Consider the following 17,256-nt stretch of genomic DNA (forward strand, 5'->3'; position numbering starts at 1 on the left):
GTGTAATTTTAAGGTTTCACATTACCAAAAAAGATTTTGGAAACTTTTAAGTAGACATACTATAACTAGACATACTAATTAAGTACACATACTAATAAATTATTATTGAGAAGTTCATTTACAAACTTTTATATCTGTTTAATTCACTTGTTCTTAACAGTTATGTTTAGATTACTCATGAAAATCTCATGAGACATTAAACAGCTAACCATCTTTCTTACTGACAATTTCTGTATGAGATAACATGAACTAATTTGACTTTTCATAAACCTAGGTAGAATAAAAATATGTTTAATTCTGATAACTCTGAAGACATGCCTGTTTTAATTAAACAAACTTAAACGAGCTGTTATTTACCAAGGATTATCCTAGATCCCATGAACTTGAAAAACATTTGGGTTAGTTTCTATATTTCTGAGAGTATACTTGATTTATATAAGTGCTTATTTTTTTAAGCCAATTAAACAGAGCTCTTTACAAATTAATTTTGTCAATGCCATCCAGAGGTAGAATAAGAGTCAGACATTTATAACATACATAGATAGACACAATTAGAGATAAGTTTTCACTTAAAAATTTTAGCTATGAGAGGTAAATACAAACTTATTAGTTTATAAAATAACAGCTGGATCCAAATTGTGTTTCTGGCAGATGGAATAAGTTAAGGTTCCATGCTCAGATAGCTAAAGTTTGTTACTAATTTGTGAAAGACACTTTTAAGATTTTTCCTTAGGCCTATTTTCAAAATAGTCTTTAATTTTTTTTTTGTTTTTTTTTCTCCTTCTGATAAGAATTACCTTGGTTCCTAGAGAAAACCAGGTAGAATATTTATATCTCAAAAGGCACAAAGAATGCAGGTTCCACCCTGAAGGACTTTTGTTCCTTAAGTCCAGACCTTTTCCAATATCTGCAAGCCTTTTGAGATGAATATAGGGATGTATGGGATTGGTAAAAAGGATAAGTGGGCTTTGAATTGTGTCTAGAGCTGCATTTCTGTTCTTGTAAACACTAAATTTGTAAGACAAGTACACTTGTTTTAATTTCTCAAAGAATTGGGTTGCAACCTGATATGGAGACTGATCTATCCAACTATGATATCTTCAGTTTGCTGCTTTATATCAGGGAGAAGATAGTCAACAAAGATGGAAATCAAAAGATTCCTATGTTCGAGATTTAGAGCTGTGTGTCTTTGGAATGTTTGAGTAAATCCTTCCACAAAGGTCTTCAGAATGTTTTTTCTTTCCCTCTGCGTACATAGTTTAATTTTAGCTTAGAGGAGAAGGCCTAAAAAAACACTCCTATCAGGTTCCAATTCAGACCATAGATCTATTTTTAAAAAGAAAATCAAAAAACTTTGAAATATATTGCCAAATATGAGTCAGGGCAAACAGTTAATATTCTTGGCAGTGCTGAACAACCGCATAGACACAGGAGATAGACAGACCCAAAGAGGGTGCAAAAGATACCACTCTCCCAAAATCCAGAGCCACTCCCAAAGATAACCAAAAGAAAAGACTTAGACAATTCCCCCTGAGAGCTGGCAAGTCAGTAGGACCCTAGCAGCAAACAGGATGCAACCCCCATTTCTGCCTGGCCATGTTTTGGGGGCCCCCAACCTGATGGTTGCCAAGCCATGTTCTAAGGACACAAAACCAGACAGACAAGTAGCAGTAGCTTTCCCTGGGTGAGAAAGGATTAACAACCAATGGATACCTGAGAGCAAATTCATAAGTCACTATTCAAAGATCTAATTCTTACAGGTGTTTTTTGCCTGCCTGTCAATCTGAAATTTGGAAAGAAGGGACAATGTGAAAGTTTACTTTCTTCTCTCAACCAGGCACTACAGATAGAGACATGGGAAAGCTGACTTCACTAAGAATTCTCACCCTTTGCCAGTGTCTGCCAGTTTCCCCAGGATCCTGACCGTGGCTCTGGAGTGTGTGGGATGTCCCAGTGGGTCTCATCCTGGTCACCAGAAACTGTAGAGGAGGAAAAATAATTTTTCTTCTACCCTTTATGGTGCTAGGCTGAGACCCCTTTTTCTCTAGGGCATCTTGTAAATGGGTCAGCTTATCTAGGTTAAAAGTTCTCCACTGTGGCCACTGGAATTCAAAATTATCTTTGGTAAGATTAACCTGCTTGTTCAGCCATAAAACTAAATTTTATTTACCCGAGGCCTCACACTGGACCCAAGTCCTGCTTAAATCAGACCTAGTCCAACTCTGTACCCAGTGTGGCTTTTAAGTTAGACCAAGTCCAACTTTGGCCAGTTTCCAGACACAGTCCAGAAAATAAATGCTCAAACAAAGTCTGAAAGCTCGGAAAGCAGAAGCTGCAGTGCTAGGATCTGCGAGGGAGTTACCTGTGACCTCCAGATGCATAAAGAAAGCAGGAAGCTCACGGGCACCTTTGTCTGGCTACTCGTTGCTCCTGGCGGCTGCTAGGGTCTCCTGTGGTTCCCTCTTCTGATACCAGAACTGTTAAAAGATAAACTATAAGTAAACTTAAACCAGCTTTTATTTACCTAACTATATATAATAAACTAGCTTTTATTATATATATATATGGTCACAGGAAGTGGAGTACAGCATAAGGAATAGTCAGTTTAACTGTAACAGCTATATACGATGTCAGAGGGGTAGCAGATTGGGGGAGGGGAGTTACCACTTTGTGAGGAGTTTAAATGTCTATTACATTGTTTTGTACACCTGAAACTAATAAAAAAAATTTTAAAGATAAGCTAAGGCATATGAACAATTTTAAGAGCTGATTTGACCAAAAATCGATTTAAATCAGGCGGCATCCAATCTAGCAGACAGAAAGGAGCTCCAAAGAGCTATATAAAATGAAAGGCTTTTATAGGCAGAGTGAACAAGGAAGTTAAACCAGGCCCCCCCAAAAAAGATTGATTACTGCAAAGTTACTTTCCTTTAGGGGATAGTAGGCATCGATCAGGCAGATCACCCAGCTAGCGTTGACCAGGCTATTCCCAATTGACTGGTTTAAGAATCCATTTGTGGGAAAGCCGACCTGTAATTAAGTCTCGGTTTGGTGACAGAGGGCTTAGCATAAGTGACTTAATTTGGGGCTTATTATCTTGTTTTTAACAGTAATCACTATCTCTTTTTCTACTAGACAAGTTTATTAAAATCTTTAAATCTTTAAAATCTAGACAAGTTTATTAAAATCTTTAAAAATAAAAGCCAGTATTATAAAAATACATGCATGATAGTAACTGACAAATATTTATATGAATTATTATATAATTTATTTTAACTTCTCTAGACATGAGGTCACAAGTGGCAGAAAGGAAAAGCTTAAAGCATAGTAACGATAACTGAGCAGTTACTGGATGTCAGGCTCTACATTATCTCATGTAACTGTTATAGGAATCCTAGGAGGTAGACTATTTACACACTTTTCCAGTGCTGAACCTGAGTCCTAGGGAAGTTGATTATCCGAAACTACTTGGCTAGTAAGTGATGAAGCTAAGATTTGAACTTAGGTCTGTCTGACTCCAAAGCCACGCTCTTAAAAAGCAAATGATGAACTTATATTTACGCTGTTTATCTGTTCTAAGAAAGATTGTGTTCTTTAAGTGATTTTTCATAATTTTTAACACTAGAGTATTGCTCCACAAATCTACTTAATCAGACATTATTTGTCTTAGTTACCCTCCCGTTTAAAAGAAAGGTCTAAAGAGAACACAATACAGGGACAAGGCTAAACATACACTTTCTCTTACTGAATGGAAGGTAAAAACATTCTAATTTTCCCTTTGTGTTCCACAGCTGAAGAAAGCCCTTGATGAAGCCAACTTCAGATCAGTGGAAGTATCCCGGACCAACCGAGAGCTGCGGCAGAAACTTACAGAGTTGGAAAAGCTATTGAACAGTAGCCGGGAGAAAATAAAGAATCAAAAGTCCCAAATTAAACTTCACTTGTCGGCTAAAGCACATAATGTTCAGAATATAGAGAGGATGAAGGTTGTGTGAGAAACCCTAATTGTCCCTTTATTTCCTTAGTATCTGATGAGGATCCAGGCAGGCAGTGGGACCTAGAGGTAGGCAGCATAGGTATGGGTCTTGTAGGCAGCATAGGTATCGGTCTTGTAGGCAGCATAGGTATGGGTCTTGTTTTCTTCTCCATTCAGCCACCCTATGTCTTTTAATTGGAGCATTTAATCCACTTACACTGAAAATAATTATTGACAGGTATGTAGTTATTGCCATTTTATTATTCATATTTTTCATTTTTCCTTCTTCTTAATGAAGTCCCTCAGAGCGCTAACAACCCCGTGTTCTGAGAATTGTAGCTATGCCCGGGAAGTGGGAAGATTGTCTTGGGGGGAACTATCTCTTTTTCCAGCCAAGATACTGCTGTGTAAATGTTTGGTTTCTCATTAGCTGCCAGTGTCACTTTCTGATTACCCATCAGTCTCTTCTATGGTGATATTACAGGACTTTGCTCTTTGGGGTCATTGGGCTGGATGGGAAGGACAGCCCAGCAGAAACTGATAACTGGGTCTTCTAAGGGATTCTTTCTGTCATCCTACAGGCAAAAGGAACAAGCCAGTTATTCCACTGATCATCTTTCTATGTTATTTCCACATTTACTTTCAGCAAATAGAAACAGAATTGAGGCAAATGGAGCTGATTAAGGATCAATATCAGAAAAAAAACTATGAACAGGTAGATAGATGATTTCCACAAAAACTGTTTCCCATTCACATAAAATCCCAAACTTGGGACAGTTCACCACCTGTCTCCCTCTTGTGCCCTACTAGTCACTGAGTATCCAGAAGTTTGTATCTGAGATGACCAACCTACAGAAGGAGATGCAGCTCCTGGCGAAGAGCCAGTATGATACATCAGCACGGAACAAACAGCAAGAGCTGCGACTAGAGGCAGAGCAGAGAATAAGGCAGGAACTAGAGAATCGGTGCCAGGTAAAGGTTTCTTAAGATTCACCTCAGAGATTATCAGCAAACAACATAGGCCAAGCGCAGCATGAGAGCACCTGGATTATCTAGATTCTATATTGACAAGTTGTTCCTCTTAGCTAAGTCCTGAGAATCACAGCATGAAGGAAGCAGTCTGAGCTTTGAATATGAAACACGTTCTCCATTTTCAAACTAATAAAAATGATACCCATTTTTAAAGCTAGAACTCACATATGCAAACTACTAGTTACTATGTAAGACTTCGGAGCTGAATTTCATAGTTTTTCAGGAACTTTATATTCCTCGGTTCTACCCTTAGCTCCGATACACCTGTTGCTATTACAGGACTTTGAGCTATTCCCAACCCAAGCATAACATTACATTACTGAAAAGGGATTTCAAGAGAGCATCAAGCTTTTTCTTTTCTTATTCCCATATCATTCAGAATCCAGTGGGGTTTTTTTTAATTTTTCAATTACAGTTGACATTCAATATTACATTCATTTCAGGTGCACAGCATAGTGGTTAGACATTTATATAATCCCTTTATCTTTTTCACCTAGTTCCCTAACCATCAGGCAACCATCAGTTTGTTCTTTGTATCTGTTTCTGTTTTGATTCTTCATTTATTTTGTTTTTTTAGATTCCACATGTAAGTGAAATCATATAGTATTTGTCTTTCTCTGTCTTGACTTATTTCACTTAGCATAATACCCTCTAGGTCCATTCATGCTATTGCAAATGTTAAGATTTCATTCTTTTTATGGCCAAGTAATATTCCATTGTCTATTAGTACCACGTCTTCTTTATCCAATTGTCTACTGACAGGCACTTAAGTTAATTCCATGTCATGGCTATTATATATGAAATGTCCTTTGTCACTTGTGATAGCTGTTGCTGTAAAGTCTATTTTGTCTGATATAAATATTGCTACCCCAGTTTGTTTTTTTAATTTCCATTTGCATGAAATACGTTTTTCCATCTCTTTTAGTCTGTGGGTGTCTTTTGATCTGAAATGGGTCTCTAGGCAGCATAGGTATGGGTCTTGTTTTCTTCTCCATTCAGCCACCCTATGTCTTTTAATTGGAGCATTTAATCCACTTACATTGAAAATAATTATTGACAGGTATGTAGTTATTGCCATTTTATTATTCATATTTTTTTATTTTTCCTCCTTCTTAATGAAGTTCCGCTAACATTCCTTGTAATACTGGTTTAGTGGTGATGAACTCCGTTAGCTTTTTCTTGTCTGGAAGATCATCAAGCTCCTGTTTTCCAACAGACATTCTCTGCTATGAAAGCATCCCTCCAATTTCTGGGAAAAGATGATAATCATTTTTTTCAGGAGAATCCATAAATCAAACTCTGTAATCACATATATATACATATTTATATGTATATATATATACACACATGTATATGTATATATGTGTATATATATATATGTATATATATATATATGAATACTGTAGGTGAAACTGAAAATAAGTTTTTATCTTGTATTTAGATAGAACCTGAAGTTAGTACCCAGTAATACTTTCATAATTTGGTTGCCCATTTATTACAAATATTAAAACTTTTTGTTCATTATGGTACATTGGGAGTTTGTAAAAATCTTTGTATCATGTTTGCAGGAATTGGAAGAAACTGTCAGACACCTGAAGAAATGTAAAGAGGCAACAGAGAATAAACTAAAAGAAGCCAGTGTGGAATCTGAACAGGTAGGCCAGGGACATGGACACAGAAACATACATTAAGTTTCCTCAGACACAACTACCTTGAAACACAAAAGTCAGTGTAAAATCCTTAACACAGTTGTCAGGAGTACCACAGGCAAGAACCAGTAATGTACTAAGTATAGTCTCTATTTTAAAGAGGAAATCATTTTTAGATGAAGATTCTGTGTCCTGACAAGAGATACTAGAATGCTGAAATATTGATTAAACCTGAAGTTTAAGTCCCTCCCACCTAATAGAAGAAGGGAAGACCAGCATATGAGTGGATTTTAATGCATTATTGTTTGACATGAATTAATGAAAGTGGAAGGTCTTTGTTCAATCAATAACTAGTAGTGTAAAATAGATCCTATTAATTTGTGAATATGCCTTCCCTGTTCTAATATTTTAAATTTAGCTTTTTCAAAGATATTTAAAATCAAACATTTTTAGAGCTGGAAAGAATCTTAGAAATCATGAATCTACTACAATCACCTCTCATTTTCCAGATAAGAAAACAGAGATTCTTAAGCTTTAGGTATCACAGTGACGTTTCTATCAGTTGGTCATGATTTGTCCCTTTTATAGGTATTAAGTTACATGACAATATGACTGTCAAAATGGTAATATAGAAAGAATATGGACTGTGCAAACCTGAGTCCGAATGGCAACTGTAGCCTTAAGGAAGTTACATTTACTTTCTTTAACTCATCACTTACCACATCCATAAAAGTCAGGAAGTTAACACATACTACTCTGTTATTCTGATAGATGGCTCAGAGTAAGTTTCAATAAATGTTAACTGCCTTCTCATTCGCCATACAAGAGGAGACACGATGTACAATGCCATTTCAAGAATCTTTCCCTCCACTCCTGGTAAAAGTGCTGGAGAAAGGTGGGGTTGGGTTGGGTTTGGTTTGGGGGGGGATGGGAGTGTCACTGTCATCAGGATGCACAAACAGACCTGGAAAATATTTCAGCTTTGTAGCTTTCTAAAAGTTAAATGACAAGGAGAACTCTATTTTCTTACCTCACTCTTTTGTTCCCACACCATGACCTGCCTAATATAGGACAAGTACATAGTAGCACATTGTTTATTGAGTATTATATAGCAGGCACCAGGGGATGGAGATGTGAGGCCCTCTCAGACTTCCGATTCAAAAAACGAAAATGCTCTCCATGAAACAAGTCATTTTACTTATTATTCTAGTAGGATGTGCTCTGGAGCTGTTTTGAAGCGATATTCATATAAAATAAAAGTCTGATGGCTCTGCCTGCAAAATACCAGTGTATCCCAAATACTTAGAAAAGTGCAGGTATATATAGGCAGTCAGTAAATATTTGTCAAATACATGAATACTGATTCCAGTTCACCTTCAAAGACAAACTATCAGAGGGACTGTTTTCAAGTCTAACAAAGATAATTTGGAAGTTTGTGTTTATGAGCTAAAGTATAAATTTCGTGTTTCCCTGAAAATAAGCCCCAGTTAAGATCATCAGCCAGATGGACGCATTTAGTACATTATGACGATGTTCCAGAAGATGACATGACTGTACTTGAATAAATGTAGATTGTTGTACATGAAAAAATAAGGTATCCCCTGAAAATACACCCTAATGCATCTTTTGGAGCAAAAATTAATATAAGATCCAGTCTTACTTTTGGAGAAGTACTGTATAATACCCGGTCTTATTTTCAGGGAAACACGGTTTTTATGATAAAGGAAAAAGAATACAACTTACGCTAAACTGGTCCAGTTTTTCACTAATTCACTCTATTACTCTCTATTACTATTACTACAAAGCACAACAGGAGAATCTAGCCTTTACAGTTTAAGGACTTTGGAGAAGTATTTAGAGAACTCAAAAATTCAAAATATGCTTTGAATTACCATATTCATCTTCAGTGCCATTCTGTATTTTCATTCTTCTCTGATTTTTCTCCTGGGTCCTCTCTTACCTTAGTTCACATCCAGGACATATTGACAAATGCATAAAAAGGAGCAGGCTTGCATATATTCTTTAACTCTGCATTCAGATATTACTTTCTCATCTATCTGTAGGATGTGTATTGTGCAAACAGGACGCAAGGACCTTATAGTCAGAATTCGGGTCTTTTCACATGTAGCTAAAAAGTCTCTAGAACTAATATGCAAAAGACTTAAAACTGTTGTAACTTTTAATGATAACATTTATATGTTCAGATAACAGCTAACCTGGAAGAAGCTCACCGCTGGTTTAAGTGCAGGTTTGATGGCCTACAGCTTGAGATGACAAAAAACCGGTTGCAGAGGCTTCCCCGGGAAAACAGGTGGCGGGAAGAGGTAGGGCATTTAGACATGGCTGTTTTACACAATTCTGGGTTTGTTTCTTCTCAGATTTCTAATTATAGAAGTTCTTCACCCAGCTACTCTGTTTACTAATCCTTAGATTTCTTTAAACTATTGCTAGGAAACCAATGAACTAACTTTTTTTCTTAAAAGCTCCACCTCTCCCCAACTGTCTAGATTGGAACCACCAACTTGATGAATAAATGATATTCATAAAGACAAAATAGGTCCTCAGCTCCTGCCGTTAGTTTCGAACAGTGTTAGGTGTGATTTCTTTCCAATAGGACCAAGATAAAAGGCAAGACGTCATGTCGAACCAGTCTGTTCTACATCGGTGGGAGAGTAAACAGAATGGTAGACTTGTGCCCAAGAAGTGTCGTTCTGAACTAGAGAGAAAGTGATGTCCTTGACAGAGGAGCTTCTTCATTTATAGCGACACCGCCATTGATTCCTTGAGCCCAGCCGCTAGGGCTCTCCTGTTTCCACAGTCATCAGAACATGAAGTATTTGATGTGGGCTAAAGACTTGGAACCTGAGTTTATCCTTTTATTAACTCTGATATCAATACAGAACTACCCCATCTGTTTTGTCTCTTTCCCCATTTTCTTCCCAATAAATTTATATTAATTTGTGTAGGATAGGAGATCCTGTTGCACAATACGCAGCTATTTTCCTAAGCACATTTGACCAAAAAGCCTTTGGTGAGGTACTAGATGATATGGCAGCTAAGTGATACAATACTTGGTTTCAATGAAATGTCCCAGTGTCACATCCACTAGATAATCCTTGGAAATAGAATCACCTAGAAAATGGTAAAAACTCTTCCACTTTCTTGTAAAATTATACCCTTCTAAGCTGGGTAATTACCAGTGCATTTTGATAAGACTAATATCTCTATACTTAACATAAGATATCTCCTCAAAGATTGTAAATGTCCAAGGCAGCTATAAACACAAAAGTTTATTAAATATAGCAGTCTTCTCTGCTCCAAGAGACTCTGCCTGACCAACCTAGCTCTCCCTTACTATAGTTAGCAATAAAGTCAGCTTTATCTTTTTATTTCAGATATTGAATGCTGGATTAGGTAATCTAGACAAATGTATGTAAATGGATGGCATGATACTTGACTTAATTGATGCTCAAGTAATGGTAGCTGCTGCTGATACTGTCGGGAACTAGATCAAGTGAGCAGTTGGAGGGAATATCAAATATAAGACTGTCAGAGGTTAATGAGCCCACCACTCAACTTTTTATATCTGATAGAAAAAGACAAAGCTGACTTTCTTGCTTACTATGGTAAGGAAGAGGTGTGTTGGTCAGGCAGAGTCATCTTTGATTAGAGCAGACTGCTGCTTTTACATAGGGTTTTGGGGAAGCATGGGGTTTAAGGATTGGAAGACTGCAAAGGCTTAAATGGGTTGACACCTGTAGAAGTGTAATTACTTGGGTGAGACTGTTGTTGACTATTTGGCATCCAAAGGCAAGCTTCTTGGAGCATGTCCATTCCTGTGTATCCCATCTTTCAGAAGTGAGAGACTCACTGGCAGGATTATAAGAGCTCATGCACAAAAACATTGATCAGTTGTCATTGATCAGTGAGAAGTTTAAAATTGGTTCTGATGGCTGTTTGTTACCATACCTTCAGAACCGTCATCTATTGTTCCATCTGTTGGGAAGGTGGGAACAATTTATTGTTTGTGCCCCTTTTGGTCTTTATATTATGTTAGGACAGTGGCTCTGTTGAAGCATTCAGGAATGAACAAACAATGATTTTGTCAATCTTGATACAATACAAAGTGCTAGCACTGGTGCGGACACCTCTCTAGAGAAAGATAATTCATGGCTATTTTATTACCCATAATTACTGTGGCTAATGAATTTAAACTTTTTTGTTGTATCTCCAAGACTTGGGCTATGCTATTTATTGGGTTAACCAAAGTGAGGGAACACATTTTTCAAGATCTCAAGTTGTCTAACTCCTATGTGATTTATCTCTTTGCACTTTTTATAAGGAGGTATAGTCAATTGAGGATTTGAGAGAGTCATAATCTGAAACAGCCTAAGTACGAGCCCCACAGAACATGCCAGACCTCAACCTTGCTCCTGGTTTGGCATTGAAAACCTTGGTCCTAAATTCAACACAAGAAAAAAGATCTCAGTTACTGCACAAGAGAGATGATCAACCTTAATGGGTTGTAAAGATATTGTCCTAGAGTGTTGTCATGATAAAATTATGTATATCCTCCTTGTCCAGACAAGGACACTTTTCTTCACTTATGTATTGTCCTCAAAGGGTATCATTATTGGTAATGTTAGTGTAACATACCTTTATATCATTTTTTGGATAAAAACACTAGCTTGGAGAAGTGAATTATAGAGTTAGACTGGTGATCATTTCTAGTAAAGCTTATATTTAATGTGATGATTTGCTAAAATATTTCTATATTTTTAAAGTTTCTATAGTCTTTTTATAGGGTCTATTATATAGTATACTAGCTTCTATTGTGGGACTCTACTTTCACCTGAAACAACCAAAAACCAGGCAAAATATAAAAATTAAAAAAAAAACAGGCAAAATATGAAAAAATGGCTTCTAAGAGACTGGACATCATAACAGAAGGAAGAGTAATCCCTGAGAGAAGGGAACAAATGAGGTGAGCCGTACTATTGCCCCAGCTTACAGCCTTGAGAGATTTCAGTGTACAGTGCAAAGAAGGGAAAAGGAAATCAGGATGGAGCCTGGTGGGTTCTCTGAGTTAAGGAGCCAGAACTTACTTAGAGTCCAGGGAGACAAAGGCTGCTAGAGTACCCGAGAGGAGAGGGCTGCAAGGAGAGAGAATTTCAGAGATGTCCAGAGAACCCTCTGAGCATTCATCTGAGTACTGGTCAGCACACGCATGTAAGGAAACTACCTAAGGGCTGGAGAAAGAACCATCCAAGGTAACAGTCCCCAGCGCGCACACATAGTACCAGTGCCCACCAGGCAGAATTGGAAACTTCATGAACAGGGCATTGGGTTGAGTATACAAAATGGTCTCGTCTCAGTAGTATACAATGGCCCTAGAGTGAACACTGCTCTGGTCCTACCTAACAGATCTTAAAAGCAAGACCCCAGATGATTAGTTTCCAAGTAACTACGTTCCAAAACAGTTTAAGAATATTTAGGAGAATATAAAAATATATGGCACCTCTCAAGGTAAAATCACGTCTAGCATCCAATGCAAATGTATTGGGCATGCAAAGAAGCAGGAAAATATCACCCATAGTGAGAAATTAATCAGAATTGCCCCAGCACTTACATGTGTTAGAATTGAGAGACAAGCACATTAAAACAACTATTATAACTATTCTGTATGATCAAATAGTATTATACCAGTGTATAGTTAATAGAAAGAGGAAGTGGCAATAATTCATAATTATTTAATTATGTTTTAGACTACTCAGATTAATTGTAGATAACATTAATATCAGCAAGCATACTGTATTGTTCCACTTGTAAGTTTAGAAGGACAAGAAATTTTTGTAGATTAATGTCTCCCTCAGAGTAGCATCATTAGACAGATTTTGGATATTTATCCTTCAGTTTCTTAGCCAGTATTGGACAATTGTTATTTCAGTGACCCTTTTGCTTTCAATATCTCCTGGTTTCTTTATCATCAAACTTCCAGTTCTTAACACAAGACCTTTGGTCTAGCTTTATCTCAGGGGTCAATTGTTTTACAAACAAAGCCTTAGCCTGTTTACTTTCTAAGCCTCTCTGAAAACATCTAACCACATAATAGATATTTTCTAAAATAGTTTCACATTTCAATTTACTTTTTCTTATTTAATTCCCTAGGTTAGATTTGAGCCCATTAGCAAAAAGAGAGGACAAGGCTTTTGCTTCAGCTAGCTGCTGGGTTTACCCAGAATACCGTTTGAGAAAAAGAGCAAAATTTCTATTAAAAAAAATTAACTATTTGATAATATTTGGCATCTCTCTTCTCATATGGGCTCTTTCCTGGTGGTCAGTCTCATTTAATTGAGCAAGATGGCTTTATATTGGCACTGTGCTATATCATCCTGTTTTCCACTTTGGACTTCTTTAGGCAATAAGGACTCTGTAAGTCATTTTCTAATGTAAGCCCATCTATAAATGGTCAGAAACAATGTACAATATATACAAGACCAGAACAGACTATGGAATATTTTCTGCTTACCAACCCCAGCAGAAAGAGGGCTTTTCTTTTCTGATAGTTCTAAATAAGAGATTCAGGATTGAGTCTCATTGGATTGACTGATCACATGTCCACAAAGATAGATTACATACTGATTGGTTAGGTCTGGATGTGAGATGTGACCATCTCTGAAACACACTGGTTCCCCAAAGGAAATCAACGAGGTAGTTTCAGATCAAAACCACCAATGTCCATCACAGCAGTGAAAGCATTGTAAGTAGAGAAAATACACTCAGTTGGTCACGAACTCAATTTCATTAACACTGCAGCCAGAGAGCTCTAAATGCTAGGTACCTGTTATATTGGCACTCCTTTTCCTCCAGAGCATTTACATAAATTGCCACAAGCTGTCACATTCTTCCAGAAGCTTTAAAACTGATTCTTTAATAATCTGTGAATAGGGACTCCAGGTAACTAAAGACAGTGGCAACTACATAGCTAGGTAACTCCCCATATTTCCTTCAAAAGCAATGTGAAACAAGAAAGGAAAAGTAAATTCTACACAAAAACCACATTCTCAGCATTACTTGAGGTAGACAATGTCAAATCTTCAAAATAAGTAAAAGCACAAAAATTACCCAATCCCAATGCATGCTCTCTCACACTTCTGCCCCACCTCACCTCACCTCATACAAGGATGTGTAGCAGGCAAAAGCAGACCAAAAAAAATAAATAAATAAAAAGCTGGAAAGACAGAAAAAGGAAGCTAGTGGAGGGGTCTAAGAAGAATAAGTTACAAGGGAGAATAGATTCAGGTGAAAGTAAGAGTCATTGAAAAAAGGCAGGAAAACCACCAAGAAAATGAAAACGACGAAGAATTTAAAAAGGTCAGAGAAAAACTAATGGAAGATAGGCAAAGACGGAATAATATATTTGTGTTGTTGGAGCCCCTGGGGAAGAAAAAAAGAACAGAGGTAACATTTAAAATTACATTCCAAGAACACTTTCCAAAAATAGAAAAAAATATATATCTGAATCTACATATTGAAAGGACTCATGAGGTACCTGGAAAAAACCAAATGATCAACTTTGAGACATATTCTAATAAAACTATTAGATTTTCAAGGCAAATAAAATATTCTCAAGGTCTACAGGTATAAGGATCATGTAACTTACTAAGGCAAAAGAGACCGGCATCAGACATTTAAAAACCAACTCACTATACCAGGGGATGGGGGATAAGATTTATGTTATTTAAGGGTACAAATTTGCAATAAGTAGTAAATAAACCATAGAGATGTAATGCAGAGTATAATGAATACAGACAACAATATTGTACTACAATCATCAAACTTGTTAAGAGACTAAAATTTAATTATCCAACACTAAAAAAGGATAATTATGCAAGGTGATAGGTAATAAGTGTCACTACAATGGTAATCATATTACAATCTATAAACGTATTAAGTTAAAATGTATGCCTTCCATTTATACCACTGTATGACAAATATATTCAGTTTTTAAAAATCCAACACACTAAGCAAGGTGATAATGGAACAGAGTGATAGGCAAAATCCTAAGGTTGGCCCCAAGATGGCCCACCCTCTGGTGTACACGCCTGCATCATCCCTGGGACTGTCAAAATAAGGAATTTTACTCCCATGATTAGATTATGTATCATGATTGACTTTAAGGAAGGGACACTATCCTGGTGAGCCTGACCTAATCACACATACCCTTTAAAAGCCATGTCCCCCAGTTGGTTGCAGAAGGGGGAAGTCAGAGATTTGACATAAGCAGCCTGTTTCAGCTCATGCTGCAGATATTCCTAACATCTCTCAAAGGTCCACAAACCCCAAACAAGCAGTGGCTGGTCTCAGGGTGCCCTGTACCTCTTAATAAGTGGCCTCAAGCCTGTCATAAGCTGCAGCCAGTCCTGGCTTGGAATGTGGCTTCAACTAAGTGACCACAAACCTGGCACAAGTGGTCACTGGCCTCAGCACACATTGTGTTTCCACGAAAGGGTCCCAAGCCTAGCACTAGTGGCCGCCAGCCTGTTTGCAGCATAGCCACTCCAATCACCTCCACGCCCGGCACAAGCAGCAACTTTGTAGCCACCATCAGGCAACTCCAAGATGGGCACAAATGGTGGCTGACCTTGGCCTGCACTGGAGCCCCTCCCAGAGGGTTCAGAATCCATATACCCAATGGCCAGCTTCAGACCACACCACAGCACCACCCAACCAGGTCCACAAATAACACACCCGAAGGGTGGACTTTGTTGGCGACATATCACTGCTAAAGTGATTCCCACTCTGGGTTCAGTCCTAGCACAACAGCTCGTCTGTTACAGTCATGGCCAGCCCTCCCAGCCAGTCAGCCTGAGGGCCAGTCTCACCCCTTGATGTACCAACAAGGCTTAACTACAGTAGAAGGGCACACTCAACCCACATAAGTAACACTCCTGGAACACCCAGCTCCGGTGAATAGGGAGACTCTGCCACTGGGCCTCACAGGATACCTAATACATAGGAACAAACACATGGAGACAAAGAAACATGTCCCAAATGAAAGAACAGGACAAAACTCCAGAGAAGGAATTGAATGAAATGGAGACAAGTAATCTAACAGATGCAGATTTCAAAACACTGGTGTAAGGATACTCAATGAACTTAGGGGAAGAATAGATGAACTCAATGAGAAATTCAACAAAGAGATAGAAACCATAAAGAAGAACCACTCACAAATGAAGAACACAATAACTGAAATGAAGAATATATTAGAGGGAATCAATAGATTAGATAAAGTAGAGTATCAACTCAGCAGTCTGGAAGACAAGCTAGTGGGAAAAAAACAATTGGAACAGCAAACTGAAAAAAAGAATTTTAAAACATGAGGACCTGTGGGACATACCAAAACTCACATCATAGGGGTACCAGAAGAAGAAAGAGAGCAGGCATTGAAAATCTACCTGAAGAAATAATGGCTGAAAATTTCCCTAATCTGAAGAAGGAAATAGATATACAAACAAGTCCAGTAAGTACAGAGTGTCCTAAACAAGATGAACCCAAAGAGGCCCACACGAAGACACACCATAAATAAAATGGCAAAGGTTAAAGACAAAGAGAAAATCTTAAAAGTAGCAAAAGTCATGTACAAGGAAGCTTCCATAAGACCATCAGCTGATTTTTTAACAGAAATTGCAGGCCAGAAGGGAGTGGCACAACATATTGAAAGTTATGAAGAGCAAAGACGTACAACCAAGATTACTCAGCAAGGCTATCATTTAGAATCAAAGGACAGATAAAGGGCTTTCCAGACAAGAAAAAGCTAAAGGAGTTCACCACCACTAAACCAGTATTACAAGAAATATTAAAGGGACTTCTTTTTTTTTTTTCTTTTTTTTTTGCCACCCTTCTACACGGGAGCAAGTAGACGTTTCTCTGAAACTGCTCACAGTTGTTCCAAGCCTCCCTGATTCTTCTCCAGGCCTTAAAGGGACTTCTTTAAGTAGAAAAGAAAAGATAAAAAATATGAATAAGAAAATATAGAAAAAAATTCTCACTTGCAAAGGCAAACAGGAAAGCAGTGGGTCAGCCAACTGTAAAGCTAGTACAAAGGTTAAAAGCATGCCTCCATAGTGCAAAGGATGCATTCCAATGCATCCAAATTGGGATGAAAGAAGTAAAATTGTCATTATTTGCATATAACACGACACTACATAGAGAGAACCCTAAGGAATCCATCAAAAAACTATTAGAACTAATACATGAATTCAGTAAAGTAGCAGGATGCAAAATTAACATTCAGAAATCAGTTGCATTTTTATATTTCAATAATGAACTGTCAGAGAAATTAAGAAAATCCCACCAGCCGGCCTGGTGGCTCAGGTGGTTGGAGTGCTGTGCTCCTAACGCCGATGTTGCCGGTTCGATTCCCACATAGGCCAGTGAGCTGCGCCCTCTACAGCTAAGACTGAAGAGCAGCTCTCTCTGGAGCTGGGCTGCTGTGAGCTGGGCTGCTGTGAGCTGCCGCAGGCTGCTGAGTGCTGCGGTAGACTACCGTGTGCTGCTATGAGCGGCCAGTGACCAGCTTGAGTGGCCGGCAGCCAT

General features: G+C 37.9%; 1 protein-coding gene across 1 annotated transcript in view; it reads left to right on the forward strand.

Annotated features, from left to right (window-relative positions):
• Positions 1-9,629, forward strand: part of CCDC150 (coiled-coil domain containing 150) — a gene marked incomplete at its 5' end in the record, with an annotated part of 67,777 nt that extends 58,148 nt beyond the window's left edge. The window contains 6 exon segments of the mRNA XM_081051817.1: positions 3,792-3,986; positions 4,623-4,691; positions 4,787-4,948; positions 6,577-6,663; positions 8,862-8,981; positions 9,272-9,629. Coding sequence (XP_080907943.1) covers positions 3,792-3,986; positions 4,623-4,691; positions 4,787-4,948; positions 6,577-6,663; positions 8,862-8,981; positions 9,272-9,388 — 750 coding nt within the window. The 3' untranslated portion in view covers positions 9,389-9,629.
• Between the last annotated feature and the right edge of the window lie 7,627 nt (positions 9,630-17,256).

This window comes from Rhinolophus hipposideros (assembly GCF_964194185.1).
Source record: "Rhinolophus hipposideros genome assembly, chromosome: 6".
Lineage (NCBI taxonomy): Eukaryota > Metazoa > Chordata > Mammalia > Chiroptera > Rhinolophidae > Rhinolophus > Rhinolophus hipposideros.